At 41.5% G+C, this 20,893-nt stretch overlaps 2 protein-coding genes across 2 annotated transcripts in view; one reads left to right on the top strand and one right to left on the bottom strand.

Moving 5' to 3' along the window:
• The first annotated feature begins 6,452 nt into the window (after nt 1-6,452).
• Nucleotides 6,453-12,834, top strand: TEFM (transcription elongation factor, mitochondrial). The gene is made up of 4 exons (XM_021704260.1): nt 6,453-6,523; nt 7,439-7,902; nt 10,127-10,276; nt 12,203-12,834. The coding sequence occupies exons 1-4, from the start codon at nt 6,493-6,495 to the stop codon at nt 12,638-12,640; spliced, it is 1,083 nt and encodes a 360-aa protein (XP_021559935.1). The 5' UTR covers nt 6,453-6,492; the 3' UTR covers nt 12,641-12,834.
• A 4,465-nt stretch (nt 12,835-17,299) lies between these two features.
• The window catches only part of ATAD5 (ATPase family AAA domain containing 5), a 45,747-nt gene continuing 42,153 nt past the window's right edge, over nt 17,300-20,893 (bottom strand). The window contains 5 exon segments of the mRNA XM_021704249.1: nt 17,300-17,449; nt 17,551-17,709; nt 18,142-18,758; nt 18,760-19,005; nt 19,507-19,688. Of these exon segments, the coding sequence (XP_021559924.1) occupies nt 17,371-17,449; nt 17,551-17,709; nt 18,142-18,758; nt 18,760-19,005; nt 19,507-19,688 (1,283 nt within the window). The 3' untranslated portion in view covers nt 17,300-17,370.

Raw genomic sequence — 20,893 nt, 5'->3', positions numbered from 1 at the left:
TTCAAATCTTACTTCTTACTTCTTACAGTTTGCCCTATCTCCTTTACCTATTTTCTCACAATGTTCATATTTCTGTTACAATAATCATCACATGGTACTATGATTTTTAAAATTTATTTTGTTCCAGTTACCAGTGATCTTGTTATAAGCAGATTGTCCTATCCATCTTTATATTCTTGGTGACTAGCAAGTGCCGGGCCCAAAAAATGTTGATCTATTTATGTGAAATGTCCAGGACAGGCAAACCCATAAAGACAGGAAGCAGATTCCTGGTTGCCAGGGGGGGGGGGGGGGGGGGGCAGGGAGGGCCAGAGAGGGACTGCTAAATGGGTACAAGGTTTCCTTTTAGGGTGTTGGAAATGTTCTGGAACTAGACAGTGGTGATGGTTGCGCAACACTGTGAATGTACTAAATACCACTGAATTGTACACTTTAAAATGGTTAAAATGGGGCGCCTGGGTGGTTCAGTCAGTTAAGCATCTGACTCTTGATCTCAACTCAGGTCTCAATCGCAGGGGAATAAAATGGTTAAAATGGTGATTTTTGTTGCTGTTGTTGTTATGTGAATTTTCCCACACATATCCCTAAAAAATGTTGGTTGAATTGGGTGGAGTTGAGAGCCCCTTTATTACAGGCAATCTGGCGTGTGGGGTTTGCATTCTGAATAAAATGTAAGAAGTTGAAGCATCCAGTTGTGACATCTGAAGAACCAGAAAATAAGTCCCGAATGAACACACGATAATTAGGTGTTTACATTTAAACATTAAAATAATAGACAATAAAGCGAGAGGACTTGGGATCACGAAAGTGTTTTCCTCTTGAAGGGAAATAACAGGCAGGCATGTGAAACAGTGGAAAATCAAGTGGCCAGGCAAAAGTTACCTGGAGCACTGAGTCCAGCCACAGTTCACTCACAGTTACAACGGAAGGTGTTAGGGTGACATCTGTTGGAAGTGTGGTTTGAACGTTGGCGCGCTAACCCTGTGGAACTAGAGTTTTAAAATTGGGCTCAAAAATCTAAAACTTCAATTCCCTTTACTTATACCTAAATTAATCACATAGAGGAGTATTTTATTTTTTCAAGTTTATTTTTTTAAAAGAAATCTCTACACCACACGTGGGGCTTGAACTCACCATCCCGAGATCAAGAGTCAGCAGTTTCTTCCGACTGAGCCAGTCAGGTGCCCCAAGGATTATTTTGGAAAGCACCTAGGTATTATCCTCTTGAGGAAAAAAAAATAGCTTCCTTTGTATAACATTTTCTATTTTCCCAATGATTTATATAATTTCATTTTTTAAAAAGATTTTATTTATTTATTTGACACAGAGAGAGGAAACACAAGCAGGGGGAGTGGGAGTGGGAGAAGCAGGCTTCCTGCTGAGCAGGGAGCCCAACAAGGGGCTCGATCCCAGGCCCCTGGGATCATGACCTGAGCCGAAGGCAGACGCTTAACAACTGAGCCATCCAGGCACCCCTAACATCATTTTCACAACAACCTTGTAAGAGTGGTACTTTGAACTTTATTTTGCAAAAGAGAAAACTGTCCTTACAGAAGTAAACTGAGGGCTGCCTTTTTGTGGGAATGCTGGCTGTTTGAGGAGGTGATTGACTTTGAAGAAAAATAAAGTAGATGGTATCACTAAATAAACATTTAAACCTTATATGATGCATATCTAATTCAAATGACTTGGAGAATTACACTTCTTTTAAAGATTTTATTAATTTATTTGAGAGAGAAAACGGTGAGGGGGAGAGGCAGAGGGGGAGGGAGAAGCAGGCTCCCTGCATGAATCACTAATTTTTAATGTCTTTTCCCAAACAAAATGAACTTCTTAGATGTAATGTATGTGACATTCATTAATTTTTTTTTTCAACAAACACTTAATGAACCCTCAGAGTGCCAGGCAATGTGCTAGGTATTACAGGGGATATGATTATGGCCTATATTCCTCATGCACTCTAGAGGGATTTTGGAGAGGTGACTTGCCCTAGTTCATGCTTTTAGTATGGTGGGATTGGAACACAGGGTTAAAACACAGGATTGACTGATTCCAGAGTCTGAGCATAACCATTGGGCTCCTCTATCTCTAGGAGGGATGTTGAGACCTGAGGGATGGATTTTTGGTATATTCTGGTTGGTACCTTCCACATCCCCTTGGGTAAAGGTATAGGGATCAAATAAGGGGGAAAAGACATGTAGTCAAAACCAAACCAAAACAAAAAGCCCTATAGTTCAAGACAGTATGTATTTTGAGAGAGATAAGTCAAGTGCTTGGCAAAAAGGAAGATGCTCTGGTTTGGCAGACAGGGAGGCTTCACAGGGCAGGGGGCACACTTGTTGGCCCTTGTGAGGTGAGAATTCAGACCATTTTTTTGCAGAGGGGGTGGGAATCTTAGGAACTGGCAGGCACAAAGGTACAGAGGTGAGACAGCATGAGACGTGTGTGGGGAACTTCACGTCACCCTGTTTGTCTCCTGAGTGTGTGTATTAAGCAGGAAGTTATCAGCTTCAAGTAACAGAATACTGATCTACAAGTGGCTGAAACAATTAGGTCAGTTTTTCTCTTACTGAACCAAAAGTCTGCAGATGGATGGTTTTAGGGATGATCCAGCAGCCGAACAATGTCATCGAGGCCTAGGAGTTCCCCTTCTTTCTGTTCTTCATGCTCTTGGCAGCATTGCCCATCCTGCAGCAGGAGACTGCTCCTCTCAGCCCATCAGAGCCTCAGGAAGAAAGGGGAGGGGAGCGCTTCTCTGCCCACTCTTTATCACGATATAAAATCTTTCCCTGATATGCCCCCAAACTGAATCACACCCACTCTTAATCTTAATCCTTAGCAAAGGAAATGGGATTACATAACAGGTTCACCTTCCCTGAAGACACAGCCACTCACCTTCAATTAGGGACCTATCAGGAGAGGAGCACTGTGGGTGGGGGGTGCTACACCAGGTGCCTGGTGGGGAGCAGAGAAAGGGCTAGAAGATGTAGGTGAGGCCCCACCTCAGGGCAGGAATTGGGAGATTTGTTCAGGCCTGGGGCTGTTGGCCAGGACAGGTAGGATGTATATGAAGGACAGGGAAGGGGTTAGGTTGATAGGCAGCTGGGAAATTGATGGGGGGGGGGGGGTATTGCAAGAGCCCGGGTGAGAGATACGAGACCCTCATTAGGGTAGCCACAGCAAGGGAGAGTTAAAAAAAGACATTTTGCAGTAAAGGTTGATAGAACTTCTTGTGTTTTTATTTTTTTATTTTTATTATTTTTTAAGATTTTATTTATTTATTTGACAGAGAGAGACACAGCAAGAGAGGGAACACAAGCAGGGGGAGTGGGAGAGGGAGAAGCAGGCTTCCCGCCGAGCAGGGAGCCCGATGCGGGGCTCGATCCCAGCACCCCGGGATCATGACCTGAGCCGAAGGCAGACGCTTAACGGCTGAGCCACCCAGGCACCCCTAACTTCTTGTGTTTTTAAGAATGTACGCATTACCATGCAGTAGTGAGTCATGAAATTAATATTGACTTAGTGGTTCCAACTAACCCAGCTTTCAAAAAAAAAGAAAATCTCTTAACTCCTCAAAATCCTTTATGTCTTTAGTCTCTTTAACTTGACTTTGTCCTGTTTCCTTTTAAATCTTTCTAAACATTGCCTCTTCGCCCTTTTGAGAATCTGAATTCTCTACTCAACCCCAGTATGGGTGCTCCCAGTCTTCTTGACTTGGTGTGGTTTTCTCACACTACCCTCTCCCTGGCTCATCCCATGCACTCTCATGGGATACAACGCCATCTCTCTATGCTGACAGCCTCCAAATCTATACCCCAGCTCAGTCCTCCCTTGGCTTCAGACTTATATATCTAACATCTCCACCTGATGTCCTGCAGGTTTAAAAACGGATCAGTGGGGTTTTTTTTTTAATGAAATAAAATAGAAAATATCAAGATGCCTTATATGTAATAATGCAAGTATTTTTTAATGAAGCTTTTGTTTCACATCATGCATCTATGTGTCCTGTGTCATGGCCAAAAAAGTTTTAAAAACATAGAAACCAGGGGCGCCAGGGTGGCTCAGTCAGTTAAGCATCTGCCTTCAGCTCAGGTCATGATCCCAGGACCCTGGGATAGAGCCCCACATGGGGCTCCCTGCTCAGCTGCTTCTCCCTCTCCCTCTGCCCTTCCCCCTGCTCTTTCTCTCTCTTTCTCAAATGAATAGATAAAATCTTAAAAACACACACACACACAGAAACCAGGTAGCAGGCTAGACAAAATGATGAAAGGAGTGGGAGGAGCCAGGGATTTCTGCAATACAGACAGGGAAGTGAGAAGGACCTGGTGTTTGGGGAAAGTTACAACTTTCATTTTGAACAGAGTCTGGTTTACAGTAAATCATGCACCTACCGTAGCTGCCTCTTTCCCTACCATTTCCAGCTTCAGATCAAAGGATATTGAATGAATGCTCTGAGAAATGCGGGAGTTTCCCCTGAAGGTCATTAGTAATTAGCTATCAGGAAGAGGGAATGCTTTCAAGGGGGAACTAACAGTTACTGAACCCTTAGTATGTGCCTGGCTCTTGGCACCCAGTTTTTAATGAGAAATCCTCTTAGCAGCTGTGTGAGGCAAGTACCATTATCCTCACTTCACAAATGAGGAAGCTGAGGTTCAGAGAGGATGAGACTGTCTAAGGTTGTGCAGTTAGTGACTGATTTGTTGCATCTGGTGCCAGGGAACGTCATCATCTCTGAAAGTGTCAATCACCAGGGCTCTTTATGGCTCCATGTCTTAGTTTTCTAGGGTTCCTGTAACAAATTACTCTGAACTGGGCGGCTTAAAACAATAGAAATTTATTCTTCCACAGTTCTGGAGGCTAGAAGCATGAAATCACGATGTAAGCAGGGTTGGTTCCTTCTGAAGGTGAATCTGTCCCATGCCTCCCTCCTAGATTGTGATGACCCCCTGGTGATCCTTGCCTTCCTTGGCTGGTAGATGCATCACTCCCACCTCTGCCTCCATTCTCACATGGCGTTCGTATGGTCCTCTTCTTTTAAGGGCACCAGTCATATTGAATTAGTCACTCGCCCCTACTCCAGGATGACGTCATTTTAACTAATTATCTCCGCAATAACCCTATGTCCGAATAAGAGCACATTCTGAGGAACTGAGGGCTAGGACTTCAACATCTTTTTTTTTTTTAGATTTTATTTATTTATTTGACACAGAAAGAGCACAAGCAGGGGGGTAGGGACAAGTAGACTCCCCACGGAGCAAGGAGCCTGATTGCTGGGCTCGATCCCAGGACCCTGGGATCATGACCTGAGCCGAAGACAGACTCTTAACCAACCGAGCATGCCAGGTGCCCCATGCCATGAGTAATTTTTTTTTTAAGATTTTATTTATTTATCTGAGAGAGAATGAGAGAGAGAACACGAGAGGAGAGAGGGTCAGAGGCAGAAGCAGACTCCCCGCTGAGCGGGGAGCCTGATGCGGGACTCGATGCTGGGACTCCAGGATCATGACCTGAGCCAAAGGCAGTCGCTTAACCAACTGAGCCACCCAGGCGCCCCCCATGAGTAATTCTTATGAACACTTAGGAGTCCCTACATCTCCACTGCCTCCTGGACAATATCTACAAGACACTGCCACCTCATAAAAACACAAGCCCACCACCTTTCCCTTCAAAAGCCACCTCCCTCCTGACTTCCTTGTTTTTCCACAAAACTAGCTAAAATCTCCCCACCTTCCAGAAAGAATCCTTTCCACTCTCCTTACATCTTCCAGGTTCAATTCCTTACGGTTGCCTGTCCCTTGGGAAGATACACTAGTTTCCTGACTCTCTTTGCTTCCCTGGCTCTTCACCTCCAATCCAGCCTCGCACTTTTATATATGGCCAATTTTCTAGTAACAAACCTCTGGTCTGACCCTATTCAACTAACCTCATTATGCATTCGAGGCCCAACCAAATGTTGTGCCAGCCTCATTTCCCGCCCCTCCCCCGACCCCTATCCCTTCCAAATGGAATGCTGCTCCGACTTTCCAGGCTCAGTGGCAAAGCCACCTCCTCCTACTTCGCCCTTTCCTGAACCCCTGAACCCCTGCCTCTCCCGGTTACCCCATTCTGCTTAGTGAGAGGGTGATTTGTGTACCCGTCTACGCTCCCCACCAGACTCCGCTCCTTGCCCCCCAGCCAGGGCCACAACAGGAACTTATCAGTCCATGGGCCTGGAATAAACCCAGGGAGGCTCCCTGAAGGAGGGACCTTGCCAACTACAGACCACCCAGGGGCTCGGGATCGGGGGGCACCGCCCAGGCGGAAGTCCGCCCGGAGGCCCGCAGAGCAGGATTGGCTCACGCGCTGCTCAGCGGGACACACCTCCGGCCGGCCCCGGGACGCCACTCGGCCGGAACCTTTCCGCCGCCAGGCGGAGCATTTTGAGGCGAAGCACGTCCGGGCCGGAAGTGGAAGAAGATTGGATTGTGGGAACCGAGTGCTTTGCCTGGGACGATGAGCGCCTGTAGTCTCCTCGTGGCGGGAGGTAGGGTACCTGGAATACTGGGTTAATTTCCCGCCTGTCCTTAGCCTCTGGCCCTGGAGTACCTTCTCCCGCAGGTCCCATGTCCAGCTGTCCCTCTTGGAGTCCCAGCTGAGCTGACGGGGCGCCTCGGAGCGACTGTGCTTCCCGGGCGAGGGGTCCGCGAGCGGCCCCTTCCCCGACTGTGTGGCGGGCGGAGGGTTGAGATGCTAACAGCCGTTTGCTCACCTCTGGCTGTGGTATTTTCCTGTGGCTGCAGTGTCCGAGTGACTTCCCATTGGTTTTGCAGAATTGTTTCTTATGTAGTGTTTTGTTTTTCTGCTTGCGGAAACAGTCATAGTAGAAATCTGGGAAAGTGTACCGGTGAAAATAAAAACCGCCCCTTACATCTACCATTCAGCCCAAACGTGTCTTATAAACGTATACAATTTAATTTTATTTGGTTCCACCGCATAAGACACAGCGAGAGAGGGAACGCAAGCAGGGGCAGAGGGAGAGGGACAAGCAGGCTCCCAGCTGAGCAGGGAGCCCCATGCGGGGCTCGATGCCAGGACCCCTCATGAGCCGAAGGCAACGTCTTAACCATCTGAGCCACCCAGGCGCCCCTAGTGAAAATATTCTTAACAAGAGATATTAATTACAGAAAGATCCCTCTAAAGTTAAAAATGTCAAAAACGTTAAGCAGTGGAAATCATTGTTTTAAATACATGCTTTCTTATGGGCATAAAATAAGATTTCTAGGTAGTAAAACTTAGGACTTACCACAAAAAATAGAAGACATCTCTTGTGAGTATGGTATACTAGTTCTAAGATTATGGGAAAGCCTCTGTCCTTTTGCAAAGGCTCTGGTCAAGCCACAACTAATACTAAAAAGAAGTAGGACATTCCAGCTTACATTTTGCTAAATTTTCCTTTTAGGAAGGTGGCGATGTTTTCCAGTTCCAGTAAGGTCATCCTTGTTCCAGGTGCTACATAATTCCTGCTGTCGGAAAAAATCCACTGCACCTAAGAAGATTATTCCCAATGCTGCTATTTGTGATGAAAATACAAAGGAAACTGGAAACGCACTTGACAAGCTCTTCTCTTCAGAGCAGCAGGCTTCCATCTTGCATGTGTTGAATACGGCATCTAATAAAGAACTTGAAACTTTCAGATTGCTTCGTGGAAGAAAATCTGTCAATATTATAGAGCACAGAGAGAAGTTTGGGCCATTTCAGAATTTGGAGAGTTTAATGAATGTGCCCTTGTTCCAGTATAAAACTACCATTCAAATTTGTAACTCCATTCTTTGTCCAGAGACTGGAGGGAAAAAAAGAAAGTTCCAGGACAACCGGCTCTTGAGAAAGCTCATCAAACCAGAAATAGAAAGAGAGAAACTTAAGGTATATTGTTTTTCTTAATGTCCATTATACTACTCCCTACATATTGAGAACCTACTTTGCAAAGCACTATTTTGGGCAGCAGACAGCTTATAGTTTAGTTGGTATGGGATCAGCATGGAAGAGTGAGATGGAGAGAGAGTTAAGTGGGTAGGGAAATGTGGGCTGTAGCTGTGGGGCAAAAGTTGACCAAAACCTGGATCTCAGAGAGGGAGAATGAGGCTCGTTGGAGGAGGCGGGCTTTCTAGGAAGAAAGAACAGTTGTAGAGAAATAGGTCTGTGCGAGGTTTATTTAAGAGGAATTGAGGAGCTATCTGACCGTGTCTTGAGGGGTTATATTGAGAGTAATGCGAAATTAAGATGCAGAGAGGGTTATGGCCAGGGAGTGACGTCAGAACATTATACTGGTCTTTTCAGTAGGATTTAAAGTTATTTTCTGTCCCTCCCCTTTTTCGCCTTTTAAAAGGCATTCTACAAGCAAATCCTTTTCAGTGTTGTCTTAAAAAACAAATATTAGAATTACTTGGCACATCGAACGTTAAACCTTGGAGTAGGAGCTTAGGTCCTATGTAGCAATACGTGATAAAATATTCTCTTATTGCGTACCAATAGTAAGCACACTTTCTGGACCAGTAGTTCTCAGTTTGGGGAGGATTATGGATACTTTCTGAAAACCTGATGAAAGCTAAGGACCCTGTTTTCAGAAAAACAACCAAAAAAAGCGTATTTACATAGAATATTGCATACACTTTCAGAGGACTTGTAGGTTTCATGAAGTCCATTCATGGACTATGGACAGAACTTCTCCTGCAGTTGATCTGGAAAATATTTGAACCAAAATTTTCAGGGTTTGGATTTCCCTTCAAAGTTTTGGCTACAAATACTATTTATAACTTATAGTGGAGTTGCAATCTTATTTAGAGGGATAGGTTCTAAAGTCATTTTGTATGGGATGAGAAAAATTGTACTGACTTCCAAATACAGTATTATTTTTTTTTTTCCTCAAAAAAAAAAAATAGTCATTTTGTATGGAGAAAATCATGCAGTAGTCCTTGAAAAAAATCTGTTGCCCAGGAAATACTGTGTGCAACCTGGCTCAGTAATTCTTATGTACACTAAAGCTTGAGAATCGTTGAGCTCAAGAATCAAAAGAAGGTCTGTATTTGGGGCGCCCGGGTGGCTCAGTCATTAAGCGTCTGCCTTCGGTTTGGGTCATGATCCCAGAGTCCTGGGATCGAGCCCCGCATCGGGCTCCCTGTTCAGCGGGAAGCCTCCTCCTCCCTCTCCTACTCCTCCTGCTTGTGTTCCCTCTCTCGCTGTCTCTCCGTCACCCCTGTTGTGTGGTGGCATTTCTTATAACGTATGGCTATGTTCTTATTTCCCAGTATCTAGTCCCCAGCAACACTGGAATATTTAATGCCTACCTTGGGCTAGGTAAGGTTCTTTGTCTATAAACTGACTGCTACTGGTTATCTTTTAATAATTATTCCTGGGGGGTGCCTGGGTGGCTCAGTCAGTTGTGTCTGCCTTCGGCTCAGGTCATGATCCTAGGGTCCTGGGATCGGGCCCCATGTCGGGCTCCTTGCTCAGCGGGGAGCCTGCTTCTTCCTCTCCCTCTGCCCCCCATTCATGCTATTTCAAATAAATAAATAATCTTTAAAAAAATAATTATGGGGCGCCTGGGTGGCTCAGTCGTTAAGCGTCTGCCTTCAGCTCAGGTCGTGATCCCAGGGTCCTGGGATCGAGCCCCGCATCAGGCTCCCTGCTCGGTGGGAGGCCTGCTTCTCCCTCTCCCACTCCCCCTGCTTGTGTTCCTGCTCTCCCTGTCTCTCTCTCTGTCAAATAAATAAATAAAATCTAAAAAAAATAAAAATAATTCCTGCATTTCTTTAACAATTCTCAGTTCATAAAGTGGAAGTGTATTTCTTTGTTTTAAAGATTTATTTATTTTAGAGAGAAAGAGCTCGGGGTAGGGGCAGAAGGAGAGAAAGTCTTAAGCAGACTCCACACTGAGCTCCACAGAGAGCCCAACATGGGGCTTGATCTCATGACCCCGAGATCACGACGTGAGCTAAAACCAGGAGTCAGATGCTCAACCAACTGAGCCACCCAGGCACCCCAGTATGTTTCTAGCACATAAACTGATTTGGCATTCTGAGTTAATAGCTTAAATTTTGTATCTGTTAAAATGTTTATACTTGTAATTAAACCAGCCTTTTTGTTGTAGGCAGTTAATAGTATCGTATCCATCGTTTTTGGAACTCGAAGAATTGCCTGGGCTCACGTGGATCGTAAACTGGCAGTGCTGGACTGGCAGCAGAATGAGTGTTGCCAGTTGATGAAAGGAACATACTTATCATCTGTCTATTTACAAGAGGTAAAGCAACTGCACCTCCAAATTCCTATCTGCTAGAACTCCTTGTGTTATTTAATCTTCTAGTCCTAAAGGGAATGTAATACAATACTATGGATGGATTTCCTTTGGGTGCTTATTACTCACCCATTCCTTTTTTTTTTTTTTTTAAGATTTTATTTATTTGAGAGAGAATGAGAGAGAGCATGAGAGGGGTTTGGGTCAGAGGGAGAAGCAGACTCCCCGCTGAGCAGGGAGCCTGATGTGGGACTTGATCCCAGGACTCCAGGATCATGACAGGAGCCGAAGGCAGTCGCCCAACCAACTGAGCCACCCAGGCACCCCTCCTTTTTTTTTAAGATTTTATTTGACAGAACACGAGAGAGAGCACAAGCAGAGAGAGCGGCAGAAGAAGAGGGAGAAGCAGCTCTCCGCTGAGCAGCGAGCCCAACGTGGGGCTTGATCCCAGGCCCCTGGGATCATGACTGAGCTGAAGGCAGATGCTTAACTGACTGAGCCACCCAGGCGCCCCTACTGACCCATTCCTATCATGTTTTCTGTCACCTATGATTTTTAAAAATTGAATCTTTCTTCATTTAGTTCATGAAATACCTTAATGTATCAAAGGCAGATACTGAGAAAAGTGGTGGTAAAGGACATTATTCTAAATGTTATAGAAGTTCATCACTATATTTTTAAGCTTATTTTTCATTTTTTTTAGAAACGTTTATTTATTTATTTATTTATTTGAGAGAGAGAAAGCACAGCAGGGGGAAGAGGCAGAGAGAGAAGCAGGCTCCCTGCTGAGAAGGGAGTCCGATACAGGGCTCGAGCCCAGGACCCTGGGATCAAGACCTGAGCTGAAGGCAGATGCTCAACCATCTGAGCTATCCCAGTGCCCTTTATTTATTTGAGAGAGAGAGAGCGAGCATAGGGGGAGAGGGAGGGAATCCTTAAGCAGACTCCCTGCTGAGAACGGAGCCAGACATGGGGCTTGATTCCAGGACCCTGAGATCATGACCTGAGCTGAAATCAAGAGTCAGGCACTTAACCGATTGAGCCACCCCCAGACACCCCTAAGCTTATTTTTCAAAATGCTTCACTAATTGTCTCATTTGAGTCTTCAAAACCTTATGAGATTGGTAATATTACCATCCTGATTACACATACAAAAACTGGTATAATCAAGCATCTGACAGGATTAGTCAGTTGCAGATTGCAGGCTAGATATTCTTTTTTTGTTTGTTTGTTTGTTTTTAAGATTTTATTTATTTATTTGAGAGAATGAGATAGAGAGAGAGAGCATGAGACAGGGGAGGGTCAGAGGGAGAAGCAGACCCCCCGCTGAGCCGGGAGCCCGATGCGGGACTCGATCCCGGGACTCCAGGATCATGACCTGAGCCGAAGGCAGTCGCTTAACCAACTGAGCCACCCAGGCGCCCTTTTTTTTTTTTTTAAGTAGGTTCCGCAGCCATTGTGGAGCCCAACATAGGGCTTGAACTCAAAACTCTGAGGTCAAGACTTCAGCTGAGATGGGAGTCAGGCAGTCAACCAACTGAGCTACTCAGGAGCCCCTGATTGTAGGCTGGGTATTCTAACCCTTATGCTCTACCCTAGATATTTTTAAAAGGTTAATAAACGTTTTAAGTTGTCTAATCTTAAAGTCAATATAGATTTGAGAGATAATGAAGCCCATTTGTGAGATGAAGAAACTAGTACTTAGGAGGACTAAATGATCTGCCTTAGCTCAGCTTATTCCTGATAGAACCATGAGCAGAACTTGGCTCCTGACTCCTCCATAAAATGCTGATTTTTCAGTTACTTCAAAACTGTCAGTAGCAGTATAAGGTAATTTATATATTTTAAAAATAAAAATGGGAGAGGGGACCCAAACAATAAAACTTAATGAATTATTTCTGTTCACTTATTTTTTCTTTTTGTTTTTTAAAGATTTCTTCAGTCATTTCAAAGATGCCTAAAGCTGACTTCTATGTTCTGGAAAAAATCGGGCTTTCAATTCAGAACTCATCTCGGTTTCCTGTAGTGTTACATTTTCATATCATGGAAGCCATGCTGTATGCCTTATTAAACAAAACCTTTGCCCAGGATGGCCAGCATCAGGTGCTGAGCATGAATCGAAATGGAGTGGGGAAGCACTTTGAACTGATGATTGGGGACACGCGGACTAGTGGAAAAGAGCTGGTGAAGCAGTTCCTCTCAGAGTCTGTTCTGAAGGAAGAGCCTCGGGTCGTCTTCCCCACAGAGAAGATCGTCCATTACAGACAGATGTTTTCATCTACGGAACAACAGAGAGCAGAAGAGTTATATGATTCATTATTACAAGCTGTTGCCTTCTATGAATTAGCAGTTTTTGACACTGAACCTTAAAACGCTTAGGTTAATATAAAGAGCTCCAAGGTTGTATTAATTTATATTTATTAGCCCTAAAGCTGTAAAGCCAACTGTTTTTAACATCCATGTTTATGGAGAAGAAAACATGTTTGTATTTAAAGTCAGACTTTCGGCTGTTGAATCGTTCACACAATAATAAGCGAAATCAATAAATATCTTAGGAGATTCTGTGCCTTTGGGGTTTAAGTGTTAAACAGTAAGATGCCCTCTAAACAGCCAAAACAAGAAACAAAGTTATCTCCCCTGAAAAGCAAATTCCATCCTATACTAATGATTTGCACCCTTTTATTGTTAATAGAGAGTAATGATTTTTCTGGGTGGTGCTCATCATGGGAATAATGCTAAATATAATCAAAAACACAACTTATGAAACCCTCTTAATTCTCTAAGTAGCATGTGGTTTGATGTATTGCTCCCAAAAGGGAATCGATTGTCATCAACTTGGTCTATCAGCCAAGAACAAAGAAGCTTTGTCTAATACATTTTTTTTTTCCACTTTGAAATCTTTTACTTGGACAGACCATCTTTTTAATTTTTTTTTGATGTATTTTATATATATTTTTTTTATTATGTTAATTCCCATATATTACATTATTAGTTTTAGATGTAGTGTTCCATGATTCATTGTTTGTGCATAACACCCAGTGCTCCATGCAGAATGTGCCCTCCTCAATACCCATTACCAGGCTAACCCATCCTCCCACCCCCCTCCCCTCTAGAACCCTAAGTTTGTTTTTCAGAGTCCATCGTCTCACATGGTTCGTCTACCCCTCCAATTTCCCCTGCTTCATTCTTCCCCTCCCGCTACCTTCTTCTTTTTTTTTTTTCCTTAACATATATTGCATTATTTGTTTCAGAGGTACAGATCTGAGATTCAACAGTCTTGCATAATTCACAGCGCTTACCAGAGCACATACCCTCCCCAGTGTCTATCACCCAGTCACCCCATCCCTCCCACCCCACCCCCCACTCCAGCAACCCTCAGTTTGTTTCCTGAGATTAAGAATTCCTCATATCAGTGAGGTCATATGATACATGTCTTTCTCTGTTTGACTTATTTCGCTCAACATAATACCCTCCAGTTCCATCCACGTCGTTGCAAATGGCAAGATCTCATTCCTTTTGATGGCTGCATAATATTCCATTGTGTATATATACGACATCTTCTTTATCCATTCATCTGTCGATGGACATCTTGGCTCTTTCCACAGTTTGGCTATTGTGGACATTGCTGCTATAAACATCGGGGTGCACGTACCCCTTTGGATCCCTACTTTTGTATCTTTGGGGTAAATACCCAGTAGTGCAATTGCTGGATTGTATGGTAGCTCTATTTTCAACTTTTTGAGGAACCTCCATACAGTTTTCCAGAGTGGCTGCACCAGCTTGCATTCCCACCAACAGTGTAGGAGGGTTCCCCTTTCTCCGCATCCCCGCCAACATCTGTCGTTTCCTGACTTGTTAATTTTAGCCATTCTGACTGGTGTGAGGTGGTATCTCATTGAGGTTTTGATTTGGATTTCCCTGATGCCGAGCGATATTGAGCACTTTTTCATGTGGGACAAAGATTTATTTGAGAGAGAGAGAATAAGTATGCGGGGGGAGAGGCAGAGGAAGAGGGGAGAATCCCAAGCAGATTTCACCATGGGTACAGAGCCCGATGCAGGGCTTCACCCCAGGACCCTGAGATCATGACCTGAGCGGAAACCAAGAGTCAGGCCCTTAACCGACTACACCACCCAGATGCCCCTAGACAGACCATCTTTTGAGAAAAGTAGTCCATAATTTTTTTTACCACATCTCACATTTTCCAGTGTTACATTTGCTTTAGTTCAGGCCCTCACCATATCTTACCAGTCCTGAACCCAAAACTCTTTGATGTCAAAGCATTACGTCTTTCCTTTAATCTACAGAGTGAAATATGCTTGTTGGAAAAACATTCAAATATGTAAAATGAGTAGAAGTCCTCTCTTCCAGAACCTCCCAACTCCCTAGGGAATCTGGGATACAGTCTAGACTTACTGCCATTCACTTGTAAATCTCTACATTTATATATATGGTTGTACACAAACATCTCCACCTTCCATATGTTGTAGGTATCTCAAACTATCCATCTCAAATAATCTTTCCTTCAAATCACATCCCTTGCCATTGTTCTATACTTTGGTAAATAGCTTCACCAACCATCCAGTTGTTCATGCCAGATATGTGCATTCTACCTCCCACATATTTCTGGAAATAGCTTTCAGTGAAAATGTGTTCATTTTAGACATTTATAGGGTAAGATGCTAAGTACTGAGAAAGCCATCAGAATTTGCTTACTTTATCTCAAAAGTGAATCTAAACCTTTAAGAATTCATAATTTTTGGGGTGCCCGGGTGGTACACTCAGTTAAGCATCTGACTCCTGGTTTCAGCTCATGATCTTGTGATCTCAGGGTCATGAGATTGAGCCCCACTTTGGGCTCTGCACTCTGGCTCAGGGTGGAGTCTAGGTCCTTGAGATTCTCTCTCCCTCTCCCTGCCCTTCCCATTTGTGCTCTCTCTCTCTCTCTAAAATAAATCTTTGGGGCACCTGGGTGGCTCAGTAGGTTAAGTGTCTGCCTTCGGCTCAGGTCATGATCCTGGAATGGAGTCCCACATCGGGCTCCCTACTTAGCCGGGAGCCTGCTTCTCCCTCTCCCTCTGCTGATGACCCTGCTCATGTTCTCTTTCTGTCAAATAAATCTTAAAAAAAAAAAAAAAAAAATATATATATATATATATATTTTCCTCCCCAATAAAGCTAAGCCTAAAAGAAAATCTTAAATGTGTCCCTATTAGGGAAGAAAATATTCCCATTGTTTCTTGATTTTTTTTTTTTAAAGATTTTATTTATTTATTTGACAGAGAGAGACACAGCGAGAGAGGGAACACAAGCAGGGGGAGTGGGAGATGGAGAAGCAGGATTCCTGCAGAGCAGGGATCCTGATGTGGGGCTCGATCCCAGGACCCTGGGATCATGACCCGAGCCGAGGCAGACACTTAACGACTGAGCCACCCAGGCGCCCCTGTTTCTTGATTTTTGATTTTACTAAGTAAAATCCTAAAGTTATTATTTTTTTATTTTAAAGATTTTATTTATTTATTTGACAGAGACACAGCGAGAGAGGGAACACAAGCAGGGGGAGCAGGAGAGGGAGAAGCAGGCCTCCGCTGAGCAGGGAGCCCAAGGTGGGGCTCGATCCCAGGACCCTGATGACCTGAGCCAAAGGCAGATGCTTAACAACTGGGCCACCCAGGCGCCCCAATTCTAAAGTTATTTTACTTTGATTCTCTATTACCAGAATTTTCTAATAATAAGACCAAATTAACAGGTAAGTGCTCTACAAATAGTGAACACTAGGTATGCAATAGAAGAAAATCCATATACTTAAAAAAAAACCCCACAGAACTTCAGATCTATTCTTTTGTACAAGGATGAAACCTGTAAGATAACAGCCTATATCCAAACCTATAAAATATCCGTATTTACCCAGATGGTTACATCTGGACCACCTATTTAAATATTGCATTAAGTCTTTTAGCTTTAACCTTTAATTAAGTCAATATACTATCAACGAAAAAGTAGACTGAGCAAGAGGTAAAAACATACCTTCATACACATTTGTAAACAGGTATACATCAATATTTTCCATCTGTACAAAATTAGGATGCTTACCTTTGAGGTAAATATATAATTCACCAGATAATGTAACTGAATTCTAGGCTAATACATAATATAAACATTTGAAATAGGAAACTATTTTCAGATATACCTGATTATATGATTGCAAAAATGATTTTAAGTGAAATGTGGGATTTTAAAATCTTGTAATTAAAAATATACTTTCTCCAAAAACAACCTTAAGTGGAAATGACTATGATGTAGAAAGTCCATAGTAGAATCCTCTGTTACAATTTTAATGAATAGCAGTTTGTCCAAAATAGATATATTAACATCATTAATATCTTTATGAAATAAAACATCGCTGATATAAAAATACAAGAAAAATGTACAAGGCAAATGATGTGAGTTGGCAAAATGTACAAGCAATCACATATGAATGTTTGCTAAAAAAGATTTATGAAAACGACAGTTCATAATTTTGTTTTCCCTTTGTCAACATTCAATGATTCAATGGCAATATGCGCTGGAGGAATACACTAAAAATAAATTTATCGGGAAGATGGTACTTTTTGAAAAATGAAATATAATTTCTTCCCTAGGAAGTTCTCATGTATTACATAATTTTGTATTGTGTTAACTAGATTACCACCTAGATGATTCATATATACAACTTGACAGAGTACTGACAGTTGGGTTGGAGAGAAGTGGATTAAAGGTAACAGGAAAGAGAAAAATTATGGATTAATTTAACAGTGAAACATCTTTAGAAATATAGTGAATTCTACCTTCTAGAAACAGCTCACTCACATGCAATAATACAACAAAGCTAAGTCAAATAATACAAAAAAAATTCAGAAAAAAAAATACCACCACAATCATAAATACAATTTATAACTCAAAATTTTTCATTTTAAATATTTGCACACTAATTTAAAAAAATACAAATAATCTCTTTTAAATGTACATTAAGAGAAAGAAATTCTTCCATGAAAATCAGTATAAAAATGTATCTTGAGGAACACATAATAATCTGTACAAGGCATTGTTAATGTGGAATATTAAGGGAAGCCAGCTGCCAAAGTGTTCACAGTCTCTTTCGAAATGTTAAGATGAATACCTTCAAGATAGTGTAGGAACCTGTCAAAATTACAAGGAAAAATTCAGTTTAACCATCAGATGAGGATATTTATTAATCTTGAAATAGCTATCTACAACGTTATTTTATATAGAGCCTTTACCTTCTTTTACTTTTTCCTTGTTCTTTTAGCTTCTCAGTCCTACAAATGTTCCGAAGAGTTGGCAAGTACTCAATTATATTAGCTTGTCTGTTACCCAGGTTCAGAAGGGATCGGCTAGAAAATACACTTTTAATGACTGCTATCCTCTTCCAGGCACTGCTGTAAATGAAAAGTAGTGCATTACTTTTGATTTTTACTGCCCAAGAAAAATGCAACAATCCCCAACACAACCAACTTCTGGTCTCTGCTTCTCCTTGCTTCTGGTCTAGACTAGATTAACCGGATTCCAGGTTAACTTCCTGTATTACTTTCAACACGTCACTCCCATACCAAAAAAATCTTTAATGGCTACCCGCTATCTGCCCCAGCAAACCCAAACCCCATTCCCTGTCATTCAAGAGTCTCCTAATCTCTCTTGTTTTTCTTCCCAGCAATCAGGCTGGTCTCCCTGTCTTATCAGAAGCTATATTATTAATATTGAGGGTTTACCATGATCAATAAAGCCCAGCATTTCAAATTTAGTAAAAACAAACTAATCATTTCCTCTTTATCATTTATTATTGAAAAATTAAAAGTAAAAGGAAGACTTACTCTAAATTAGTTGCTGACTGACTAAAGTATACATTGCTGCGCTTCTGTGAAACATAAAGAGTAAGCTCTTTCGTTGGATCTCTTCCTGATTTCTTGCAAGAATTCAAGGAGGTTTCCAGTGCTTTTGAAATAGTAGACGAACATTTAGTAAAGCTGAGAGCTTCTACAGCTGCCTTTAATTCTCCAGAGCTCTGAGAAGTCCATCCATCACTGGCCTCCAGACTAAACTCATCACAAAGTCCGCTTTTCACATTTGTCCAACTGAAGTCATTTTGACCAAATTCCTTTTGTTCTCCTACATCAGTTAAAAGAGCATCTAAGAAGGACATGTTATCCATGAACTCAGTGAGAGAATTTAAACAGTGAGAAACAAGGGCAGAACATTTCTTTTCTGCTGGTGTTCTAGGAGAACAAGGAATAGATTCCATGTTAGACTCTAACCATTTGTTCAGTTTCTTTGTCTCTGGATTCCTTTCTTTGTCTCTGGCTTTGCTTTCTTCTGAATTTGAGGAGGAAGGTGCAGGGGAAAGGCTAAGAAATTCATTAGAGAAGTCCAATTCAGTGTCAAATAAGTCACTATCATCTAGAGTTACCATCTTTTTCTTTTGTTTCTTTTTTTTGTGGCTTTTTCGATGGCTTCTCTCCTTCAGAATGTTTCCTAGCAAGACATTTCATATTTTTTGTTGCTGCACTGGTGTCCACACTTACTGATGCACCACCAAAGTTTTCTGTTTCTGGAATGATCCTAACAGGTAGTGGTAGAATGAACTCAAGATTACTATATAAGAAATCTACATTCTGCATTCGGAATTCTGTAAGAAGCTGGATGAACTGATGCCATTCTTCCTTTGTTCTGACTTTGTGCTGAAAAACAATTTTAAGTGAAGAAGTGTTAGAACACAGTCTGAACACTTTTCTACCTATATGAATACAGTGGCATCCTTAGTCTATCTGACAAGTAATGAGTCACTAACCTCTCAGAATTTTATTAACCTGTACTCCCTAAATTCATCAAAATGGTTCTGAGTCTAAAAAATAAACTTAGACTATTTATATTTGAAGAATTAAATTTTCTAATAGTTTATACCCCAATTCAATAGTGAGAAGCTCATTTGTTTAAAAACTACTTTTCTGAAATTGTCTTTTTAATCTGAAATCTTTCTAAATTCTAGTCTAAATCCTATAATATACATTTATTTGTCTCTGCACCATTTGTCAAAGTAGTACAGTATGCTAAAATCAGAAATCTAAAGCCTATAAAAATTACAGGCAAATTTAAGTTAACCTTAAGATTCAAAAGATGGGAGTGTTAGGAATATGAAAAGGAATACGTATTTGATATCCCACACTAGATACTGAAAATACCTTTAGAAATGAAAATAAATCTTCAGATGGGGAAAAAATGTTCTTAAGGCCAAACAAGGTCTCAACACAGCCAGTGTCACATTTGGGAAGGTCTATAGGACTCCTTTTAGTATTTTTAGGTTTATTTTTGGAATCAGGGCCATCTTCAGAGCAAACAAGTTGAATGTTTCTGCTAGTTCCTCCTACAAAATTAATAAAAGAAAACCATCTATATTTTTAATAAATTGTATCAAACAATTATTTAAAATCTAAGATCCTCTGGCATCTTTTGGACCTATACTCCCATTTTGTTCTTCTCCACATATGTATTTAACTCATAAAAATTACAATACAAACATTATTTTTAGCATACGGGGGTAAGAGGTTGGTGGTGGGCTTATAAAACAATCCAAAAGAAAAAAGTGCAAAGGACTATGAACAGACAAGTCACAGAAGAAAAACAAATATCTAATAAACTCATAAAAAGATGTGCGATTTCACTAGTGATCATGGAAATGCAAATTAAAATAAGATACCGCTTTTCACCTTTTAAATTGGCAAAAGTAAAACAACTGGTAACCTAGTTTTCTCAGAGGCATACATCAAAAAGCCATCATAAACTATTCATGGGAACATAAATCAGGACAATCAGCTTTGGGAGGGCAACCTGACAATACCTATCGGAATGTAAAATGTATTCTAGCCTTTGGCCAGCAACAATACTTCTAGAATTCTCTCCAACAGCAGTACTCACAGATGTGCTCAAGGATATGTGTATGGATATTCAATGCATAGTTTAATGACAAACTGAAGAAAACCTCAATTTTCTCTAATAAGTAATGGTTAATTATGTTACATCCATTCCCTATTATGGAATAGCATGCAGCTGTGAAAAATAGAGGGCTAGAATTGCACGTACTAACAATAAATTCTCAAGTAAAAAAGAGCAAATTGATTAACAATATACATAGTATTGGTTAATTTTGCTAAATAAGTAGGTAGCGATATTTGTACATGCATAGATAAAGCTCTCACAGTGGCTAACTTTAAGAAGTGGGGAAAATCTTTTACTTTTTATTTTATATACTTCTGCAGTGTTTGAATTTCCAATGAGTACGTATCTGTGTTTTTTTTTTTTTTTAAGATTTTATTTATTTATTTGAAAGAGAGAGACACAGTGAAAGAGGGAACACAAGCAGAGGGAGAGGGAGAGGGAGAAGCAGGCTCCTTGCAGAGCAGGGAGCCTGCTTCTCCCTTCTCCCACTCACCCTGCTTGTGTTCCCTCTCTCGCTGTGTCTCTCTCTGTCAAATAAATAAATAAAATCTTAAAAAAAAAAAAAATCTTCAAGAAAAGAAATAATGCTATACTTATTATCTTTTAAAGTTTCTGGTATAGCATTTTATATCC

Source organism: Neomonachus schauinslandi, chromosome 15, assembly GCF_002201575.2.
Source record: "Neomonachus schauinslandi chromosome 15, ASM220157v2, whole genome shotgun sequence".
NCBI classification, from domain to species: domain Eukaryota; kingdom Metazoa; phylum Chordata; class Mammalia; order Carnivora; family Phocidae; genus Neomonachus; species Neomonachus schauinslandi.
This window is presented reverse-complemented; position numbering and strand designations above follow the sequence as displayed.